The following is a 10,290-nucleotide window of genomic DNA, read 5'->3' on the forward strand; positions in this document are numbered from 1 at the left end:
TATTTTTACAATAATTTGATACAGTTCTACACGGTTATACGGGTCTTAAGTTTTAAACATTTTAATGATATCGATAGTTGTGAAAAAATAATTATATAATTATCACAAAATATTGATTATACTAACTAAAAAATATGTACAGTGAGAAATGTGTGACATAAAGATTAATACAAAATATTATTAAAACAATATAAAAAATGTAGGTACCTACTAAATATTTGCAACAGTGTACACCATCATTACAAGTCATAATATTGTGTACAATGTACAAACACAAAATAATAAAAGAAATAGAACTTAGGTATGAGAACATTATAAAATATGTATGAACAATATTTTGATATTTATGATATAATATGTTAAATTAATAATTAGGTGTATAATATAATACAATATAGGTAAAATATGGCGCCAAATTATTTGTATTAGTTAACGAGTACATAAAAGTGATAAGGAGAAAGGGGCTGAATAGGCAATCACATACATTTTGGTGCGCTATGACGCCAGCAGGTTTCTACAGAGCTTTTCGTATTCTAATCTATAGTATTTGGTCTAGCGTTATACACCTTAGATCATAATATTATACTATCATACACCTCATGTCATTCCGCTGTGCCCCCCGTGGATAAATGCCAAATGGTATGAATGCTTGATAATATGATATTTTGTAGACTTGATTTATTATAATAACTATAGTATGTGTTTGGTATATTATTCTTTGCAATGTACTAACTACTAAATACTAATCGGTGTCGGCCCGCTGCCGTTTGGGGCCGGGCCTGAAAATAATTATAAGTGTAATAATCTATGATCATTCCTGTTTATTTAGTCACAATTACGACCAATAAGGGGGCAGGATGCATACTGCATACTGAAATGATAATGACAACCGGCTGCCGACAGGACGTGAAGATATATGGTTGAATAGTTAAACCTGACGTGTAATTTAGCTACTGCCTCAAACAAATAATGGAAACTAGTTACATCAGCAATGGTCTGTCCAGTCCTCTTAGTGCTTCTTCACCTCTAAAACGAAATGCCGAAAGAAAAATAAATTATAGTTCCATTGATTCTCTGTTGCATGAAATGGTGAATACTTATGAGTACAATGACAAGTTATTAAGAAATGTAGATAATGGCCATGCACAGCCTAATGTCAGTTCTCAAAAAAAAAATGTTAGATCTGCTGTTCTAACCAAAACAACTGTTTGCGATGAATCAGATGATAACAATTTACAGAGGTAGGTACTTATTTAGTTTGTTTTTTTTTTTTTTATGTAATGTTTCTTTATTTAAGTTTATGTGACGACTTGGTAAATGTAACCCCGCATGTAACCACAGCTTTAAATGATTACCAAAAATTGGACTCTGTTTCAAAAGAAAATTTGTGGTTGAAACTTGGAAAAGAAATTTATCATAGACAAGTAAACATTTTTTTTTGATACTTAACTTGAATATTTTAAAATTCTCAACATTATGTAAGAAAAATGAAATAAATAATTTGGAAAATATTTTTTTTAAATATTTGTTGGATGTTACAGAATATAGAAAAAAAATGTATAGATTTAGAAGAAAAGTTAACAAATTGTGAAAAAAAACTGGTTGAATATAAAGAAGTAGATTGCCAAAAAAATGATCTTCTTGATGATCTTGCTGCACGGTCTGCTATGATTTTAAGTCAAGTAAGAGCATATAGTACGATCAATGAAAAAATTAACAGAGATTTACAATCTGAGCGCAAGAATAAAAAAGATATCTTAGTAGCAATGAAGGAAAAAATTGAACATTATAAAAATGATACAGCTAAAGCTATTTCTCGAAGTAATTCTTACAAGTCTCTAACAGAGAATGCTGAAAAACAGTTAAATAAATTATTAATTAAGTGTCAAAAAGTAGAAGAACAAGCAAAACAATTACAACTAAGTATTGAAAAAAAAAATAAAGAAAATGAAAGATTTCAAATTGAATTAATTAAATTACAAGAAAAAAATAAAAACGTAAGTTTAAAAATACAGTAGAAATTGCTTCATAAGACATGAAAGGGACCACGTGGTTTGCTAACCTATATATTGTACAAAATGATACAAATAAACATATGAAATACAGCTACGGCTAAAATGTTATGTACTTATGTGTATTAAGTGATATGGTGTGTTAACCGATGACATACTAAACAATTTCTACTGTAGTAATTTATCAATAATTTTAAGTATAAAATCAATATTATGTTTAATTGTTTAGATAGCTGAAAAGTGCAATAGATCAATAAATAAGTGTAGTGAGTTAGAGAAAGAAGTATTAGTATTAAATCAAGAAAAAAAAGTACTATGTGAAAAAACTTTAAAATATGATCAGCTTTTAGATCAAAAGCGTGGAATTGAAGACATTGTAGATCAAATGAAAAGTACTCAGGTATTTAGATTATACTAATATATTGAATAATAAAAATACATTTTTATTTATATTTTATGTAAATATTGTTATCTAGGCAAAAACTGCAGTGGAACTTGATGCAGCAAACAAAAAAGTTAGAACTGTGAAAAATGATCTAAAAATTTTTTATCAAAAACAGCTTGATGCTATGCTGGCTGAAAAAGTATCCGATTATCAGCGCAAATTAGATGGAATTGTTCAAATTACAAATGAAGAAACAAAATTGATAAAACTTCAAATGAATAACCAAATAATTAATTTTAAAGAAAGGTTGAAAGAACTTCTAAATTGCTTTTAAAATAAAAAAATCATAAAATTATTTTGTACTTAGGTATGAAAAAGAAAAGGCACAAATCAATTCAAAACACAGAGAAGAGTTGGAACGTTTCGAAGTAATTATAAATGATAAATTAGAATGTATTTCTGCATTAGAAAAACGTTTAGAAGCTGAAGTTCAAGAAAAGCGACAATTAGTTAAAAGTGTTATGGGAGTGGTAAAAAATGTGAACATTGATAATCAATCAAATTCAGTAAGCAAATACATGATTTTATTTGCTTGAGTGCATTCTTTCTTAATGTATTCTATATTATTATAATACTAATTGACAATAAATTACTTGAATTCTTATAACATTTCAGAAATTAAATAGTGATATTAAATATCAAAGAAAAAAACCTAATAATAATAGTAATTCATCTTCAAAATTAGAAGATGATTTTTCATTTTTTGAACAAGAACGTTTATTGCACCAAGTGACTCCATCAGAATTAAGAAAGCATATTGAAAATGTAAGTGGATTGTATAGTATTTATTATACCATAAACACAATGCCTATTAACATATTTTTTTCAGCTCTTAAATAAATATCCTGGAGATCCTTTAGCGCAAACATAAAAATTGAATCGTATTATAACTATTATTCGTACTGCATAAAATATTAAAATGTTATTAACTATATTTATATACATTAATTGTTCCTTCATAAATTTATTTATTTTCATGTATAGAATTATATAATTTATATATACAATTATAATAGCTTATAGATTTATAAATATTTTTTTAAATGTATTAGTAAATATTTTGTTTTTTTAAATTATTGTCAAACAAAATATTTTAATACTACTAAAAATAAGTTAAATTATTATTAAATTATATTTACTATAGATACATATAAAATAAAATGTATATTATATTTTTACATATAATTATTATTGTCATAAAAATATAAAACTTATTGTTTGTACTGGCATTGTATTATTTAGGGTAATCATTTCTTAAAATATGAATCATGTTAATTGTTATATTAATAAATAATAATGAAAAATCTAAATTCTTTAGATAAAACTACTATATAGAATAAACTCTGTTTATAATTTTACAATTACTTACTTTACTTACGTTACTTTACTCTTTACACATTTAATTTCCAATGTTATAAATAAGACAGATTTTTCAAATTGGAGCCGTTTTATATCTGGATAGTCTACTTTTTCATGATCATAAGGCGTTTGAAATAGGCAACTAAGTGTGCATAACGACTAGTACTTTATTATACCTGTTTTTGTAGTGATAACTAATAGATAATATAATAATATAATTTATAATTATAAATAATTAATAATAGTAAAACTATAATATTATATACATTTTAAAGAGAATACCAAATAGATAGGTAAACTAAATAACTAAATATTTAATTAGTTAATAATTTTTTATATTCTCATCAATTATCAAACTTAAGAAACACATATTTTTAGTTTTAACAACGGCTACACTGTTAAAATACAAAATGTTTGGTGTCATTCGTCGGAAGTCGGTTATAATATTTTATCTAGTAGTAGACTTGAAATTTAAATAATAATAATTATTCGATATTTAAATATTTTCAATTTTGTTTTGCATTTTACTGGCTTCTGATTTGAGGTATTTGAACTGTGGTCTATGAATATTATGTATTCTTTAATTCGTATAAGACAATATAACTGTATTCAAATTTTTTTTTTTAGATATTAGCTCATCATGGAGAATATAGACAACATAATAACGAAACAAGTCGAAAATCAATTTAAATCTCTTGAAGCAGAACCCCTTCAACACATCTGGCAGATGAAAAGATTAAAATCACTACAAAATTGGACCATGGCTAAACCTAGTGCCAAGGAAATGGCCGAAGCAGGATTCTACTGCCCAAATCCGGATATACCTGATACAGTAAGATGTTTTTCGTGTTTCATCGAATTAGATGGTTGGGAGTCGACTGATAAGCCTTGGGAAGAACACAAGAAACGAGCCTTGTCATTAAACCCGCCATGTAGATTTATTGAAATAGGTAAGAAGGAATCAGATTTTATAGTAGACGATTTCTTAGAAATCCAAAAGAGTGTGATATTACGCATTTTTAATGAAAAATGTGAAAAACTCACAAAAAATGCACTATCTCTTCACAAAAAGAAAAAATCAGCGCTTAAAAAAGACCTCCAAAAAAAGGGAATGTCATGAAAATATATAATATATTATATATATGTGTAGACATACAATTCAATATGCTTGGCGCAGTTAAATTTATTGTAAATTAGTTAATATATATTATAAACAAGTTACTGACTTGTCTAATTAATATAATATTATATACGGTTTACAATGTACGCTTGTAACTTGATTTGATAAAATTTAAATGGAATTTTATTACCAATAACTTTTTTAAATTAACACTTGTAAATTAGACATAAAACATTTTCATTGTGATTTATTTATTAGTAATTAAAATTAATGAACACTTGGAGTGGATACATGTTAACGCTTTTCATACAATTATAAGTCTTGTTAAGATTGATTTTATGCCTTTGTCTATTTTATTGTTTATTTTATTAGAATTATTTACTTTGATTATTGTATAACTTATCAATATCTACTTATAATGGGATCATATTGTAACAAACAATTAATTAAAACATTTTAATTATTGATATCAATAGGTAATAATTAAAATGTTTTGTGTGTACTGTATTGTTTCTATATCAAACTATTTAACTTTTCTTATAAGCTGATTATGTATAATAATGATTTGAATTTAATTGATGTTCAAAAAGTATTAGGTAATGACTCCGAATAAAAAAGTCACTATAAAAATGTTTCTTGATAGGTACAATTTATTAAGTACAAAATAAATTGTGCAAAAGTATTCATTTTTATAGGTGTATAATTCTACATCAAGTCTTATGTATTTATGACATAACTAAGGGTATCAATTGTATATATTTTGTCGCCTACCTCTTATTCTCAATAAAAAAAATGTTGATTGTAATTTTGTTGGCATTTTTTATTGATATTACTACAAATGTATTAATTTGTATATATTTAATTTTAATCACCCCATGTAACCCTTTTTAATTTTAAATACCCCTTCCTTTATCACTTTGCTACCAGATAAAGTAAAAATACCTGTTGTACTATTTTATTTTTTATATACAGTTACAAAATTATCAAATAAAAGTAAATAATTTAATATTTCATAATTAGACCTAAAAAAATTCCTAAAAATCCTTAAACGTCATACATTTTATTTGTTTTAAGGATATCTTTTTTTATTGTAAAAATTGAATGACAGTATTAAATATTGTGATTAATAACTAATTAACATTTATTTTTAAGAGGACATTATACCCGCATGTATTGTCTCTGTCTTACAAGTGCGTAACATAGCAAATTGTACGCTCAGCAAAGTACGTGAAACTCCGTTAATTTAAAAATTAGAGTGAATTGACCTCTTATAAAATCTAAAGGTAAGATTATTATCTAGGCAACCTCATGGGCTTTTTAGTTTATTTTAATTTTAATGCGAGTTATGAGTATTTTAATATGTATAAAAACTCGCGTTAAAATTAAAATATACTAAAAACCCCATGAGGTTTCCTAGATAATAATCTTACCTTTAGATTTTATAAGAGTTCAATTCGCTCTAATTTTTATACTAACAGAGCTTCACATGTTCTGCTGAGCGAAAAATTTGCTATGTTACGCACTTGTAAGATGGAGACAACACATGAGGGTATAACGTCCTCTTAACAATATCTTATAATAAGTTGATAATGTTATTTGTACGATAGGTATGCACTTGAAATTATACATATCACAATACAGAAACAAGCTAACAACATACTAACATAATTTATTATAATATAATAAGATATAATTTCAAATAGTATAAGAAATATTTAACATTTTTTAATAAATAGATCACAAGCAGATGAATCTACACATAAAATATTTAGATATAGAGAAATATAAAAATTTTAGATTAAAGGCGCTGACTTAATGTTGCCTTGTGGGGCAATAACAAACAAGTACCATTAATTTTTTACAATAAAAATATTCAATCAGTTAAGACATGGGTCAGAAATAAAATAGACAAATATGTCACCCAGTAGCGACACTTAAAATGATAATTAGTAATTAATACTTATTGATGAACTAGGTGTCTGAATGGGCTTAAGGGGATGTATTAAATTATGCAGACCATCGTTTCTAAAACATATGTAGAACCCCTGATGAAAGACTTGAAAATCGCGGATCTCTTAGCAATTTTTACATAATATCTGATGTTATCATAATCATTATTTTAATATTGATGGCTTCGCGGACCATAGTTTAAGAACTGCTCATAAAGGCAATTGGAATAATGTTTAAGACATAATATAATACTGATATTATGTTACCTACACATTTTAGTTTCCATACTTATCATTACTTTATCATGATTTCCATTAGAACAAATACATTTTTGAATGTATTTATTATTTATACATAGTATTGAAATAATTGAAATTTCACTTGTAAAATATAGTATGAAAAAAACAATACAGCAGACAAATAATAACTATCCATGTAAGTTCTTCAGTGTAATTGTCTTTGACCTCTAATACTCAATTGGTCAGAACTAGAATCTAAAATACAACTAAGAAATTAAGTTACAACAATATATTCCTGTAGTGGTGATGAATAATATATTATAGATATGCGATCTAAATAACAAATAGTATCTTTTTCAGAAGCATTTGAGCAGTTGGTAACAATTTATAACAAATTTTACATTTTTACAAATAATAATATGTATGTTAGTTTATGTTCAATAGTTAACCCCTAACTAATTAAAACGCAATAATTCTAAGCATCACATTTTTTGTATAAATAGAATATTACACACTATACTTCAAGAGAAAAAAAAATTAAAAATATATTATATTCATAATTAATAATGATTTAAAAAATCCAGAATATTTATTTTAAAATATTTTGTATGAAGTTATAATTCTGTATTATAAATCTAATTTGGTTTGCTAAAATATTATTCACAATGTCCATCAGCCCAACCATCACGCCATCGTTCATTTACTTTAGAACAGTCAAATAGAGGCTTTTCTAATTTCCGATTTACCATATTGTGTACTTCACACATCCATTTTGCAAATGACTTTTGAGAGCTAATGTTTGGTGGATGATATGTTAATCTGAAAAAAATATTTATTATTTAAATTAATGACACAATCAGTTCATCATAAAGTATAAACTAAAAGATTCTACAAAAAGTGAATTTTCTATGCTTTGCAAGTAATCTTCATGAAACCAAAATATAACAATAAAAAATACTACAAATATGTATTAAAAAATATGATACTTTTTATAGTAAATCTACCAATTTAAGTGAAATGAAAACAGACACTCTTGTAGTATGCTAATGCTACCTACTCCTACTTTGTTGTTGGAGTATGTTATACTACCTACCTACCAAAAAAGTTTACGGGTGTTTACCATTTTTATATACTGCATATCGAGATATTAATAAATAATAACAATTTATTAAACTAAAATTTACTGATAATTACTTATATTGCTGATGATTTTAATTGACAAGTATTATTATATGTTATATATTGTTATTTGTAATTGGCTGTTTAACAAATCTATAGCTTTACGCAGCGGTCAGCGAGATGGAAGGACCATAGTAAATTATTGTGAGTCTTAGTAGATATTACTTTATATTAGGCGGTAATTTACCAGATATTTACCAGTATAATAACAACTATTTAGCTATTATAGTATTGTATGGCTGTTATAATAGGTTATTTATCTTAATAACTCGAGCCACAGATACTTTCCCATAGAAAAATTTAATAAAAATATATAACATTATAATATAGGAGTAGGTATTTCATATTTTCCAGTAGGTGTGATATTGCATCAGTACAGTTTTTTGGTAGGGATTATCTTACAGTAGGTAGCATACTACACGAGTACCTAAGAACAATTAACATACCAGAGTAAATAAAGTAATACTAACATTTCAGAAAAATCGTTAGCACAAACTTCACAAGGATAGACTTTTGGTATTAATCTAATGAATTGTTCCATGTTAGACTGGTCTTCATGTGATGGTTCATCTGAATATGTGGCAGCTATGGTATGAAGTAATTTCCACGTACTACGACCTAAGACATAAAATTTAAAATAATATTTTTTATGTTAAAATAATTGAAGATAAATTGAATAACATACCTAATTCATCTTTATCTAAGGGACAATCATCTCTTTGGTGTTCTAGTATTTTGGTTTCATCATTATTATCTTTAGATTGGCTACTCAGTGAATGAACCTATTTTTAAAATCATAAAATATAACTTGGTTCATATAAGACTATATAATTAATATTACATAGGTTAACTGTTATGAAGGTATATGTTCCCTGTTACTTTCTCAATAACATGCCAGTAATTTATTGAATTACTCATTTTAATAAACACCACATAGGTAAAATAGTTAAATGCTAAAAATTAAAATCCTTTTCAACTGAGTGGTATACAATGACTGAGTGTTTGTTTATAGTGTAAATAATCTATTATTAGCTTTCTTAAAAAAAAATGTTATAACTTAACAAGCGGATGAAGGCTGGGTGTTCTGTTTTCAAATAACCAGATCAGTCAGCAATCAGTTCTTTTTGTAGAACACTTGGTATACTATCTACATTTTTTTTAGTAGTAGGTAATCAATAAATTTATACTGTCAAAAATGTATTACCTGACTTTGACTAAATTCTTGACGTCTCATACGACTAAACGTCCGGAAATCAGTGCATGAACGACATGGTACATCTGCTTGAGAATGCTGTGCATTATTATTGTCAACCGGTTTTTCATTTACGTTATTTATTTTCAAAGGACTGCGTTGATGCGAATTAATAAAAACTAGGAACGAGTTATAAATGTTGTTGAAAATTAACATTATTGTAATATCTATTGTTTATTTGTTGAAAAATCAATACTCAACTTTTAAAGTTAAAGTCTTAACTATTAGTAACTACTGACTACTAAGTACTAAATATTCAGTATTCACTATTCAACAATTCAATATTTCAACGGAACAGCCTTACGTTTAATTATCACAAAACTCCGTAGATAGTATTATCACAGCCTAAAATTATTTATTATGTGATAACAATAATATCATATACCTCGGTATTTCTAGAGGTGCGTTCGACATGGGCGCTTTGAACGCTTTAAACACTTTTATGAGCGGTGCCGCGCCGTTCGTTTTGGGGAATTGAAACCATTTATCTATTCTGTGTTGAAACCTTGAAACGCTCAGATTACAACCGTGACGTCACCATAGACGTATAATATGGACGTCATTACGTTATGACTTTTCACCACGGACTAAGATCTGATCTCAGTCCATGCTTTTCGCTCATGGTCATTGTTCGCTCATTTTTACTGTCCTAAAAAGTGATGACAGATTGACAGACACAACAAATAAAAAATTAAGGAAATAAGGGAAATGTAATACAAGATTACTTATAAGTT

General features: G+C 26.5%; 3 protein-coding genes across 4 annotated transcripts; 2 read left to right on the forward strand and 1 right to left on the reverse strand.

Annotated features, from left to right (window-relative positions):
* Positions 1 to 540: 540 nt before the first annotated feature.
* LOC132952298 (meiosis-specific nuclear structural protein 1-like) lies at positions 541 to 3,456 on the forward strand. Of its 2 annotated transcripts, none has more exons than XM_061024562.1 (9): positions 541 to 639; positions 830 to 1,241; positions 1,298 to 1,424; positions 1,542 to 1,997; positions 2,242 to 2,412; positions 2,489 to 2,703; positions 2,765 to 2,963; positions 3,073 to 3,222; positions 3,287 to 3,456. In XM_061024562.1, the coding sequence occupies exons 2-9, from the start codon at positions 970 to 972 to the stop codon at positions 3,326 to 3,328; spliced, it is 1,632 nt and encodes a 543-aa protein (XP_060880545.1). In that variant the 5' UTR covers positions 541 to 639; positions 830 to 969; the 3' UTR covers positions 3,329 to 3,456. The 2 variants fall into 2 exon arrangements, with proteins under 2 accessions (XP_060880545.1, XP_060880546.1); XM_061024563.1 differs by having other exon boundaries at positions 1,542 to 1,682.
* Positions 3,457 to 4,228: 772 nt separating this feature from the next.
* On the forward strand, positions 4,229 to 6,173 carry LOC132952132 (baculoviral IAP repeat-containing protein 5-like). The gene is made up of 2 exons (XM_061024302.1): positions 4,229 to 4,360; positions 4,444 to 6,173. Exon 2 carries the CDS (start codon positions 4,457 to 4,459, stop codon positions 4,934 to 4,936), a length of 480 nt encoding a protein of 159 aa, XP_060880285.1. The 5' UTR covers positions 4,229 to 4,360; positions 4,444 to 4,456; the 3' UTR covers positions 4,937 to 6,173.
* Positions 6,174 to 6,598: 425 nt separating this feature from the next.
* On the reverse strand, positions 6,599 to 9,876 carry LOC132952085 (FAD-linked sulfhydryl oxidase ALR-like). Its single transcript, XM_061024231.1, has 4 exons — positions 9,509 to 9,876; positions 8,990 to 9,086; positions 8,775 to 8,922; positions 6,599 to 7,944 (listed from the first exon to the last, which is right to left on the reverse strand). The coding sequence occupies exons 1-4, from the start codon at positions 9,710 to 9,712 to the stop codon at positions 7,782 to 7,784; spliced, it is 612 nt and encodes a 203-aa protein (XP_060880214.1). The 5' UTR covers positions 9,713 to 9,876; the 3' UTR covers positions 6,599 to 7,781.
* Positions 9,877 to 10,290: the final 414 nt, after the last annotated feature.

The sequence above is a fragment of the Metopolophium dirhodum genome, chromosome 9 (genome assembly GCF_019925205.1).
Source record: "Metopolophium dirhodum isolate CAU chromosome 9, ASM1992520v1, whole genome shotgun sequence".
Lineage (NCBI taxonomy): Eukaryota > Metazoa > Arthropoda > Insecta > Hemiptera > Aphididae > Metopolophium > Metopolophium dirhodum.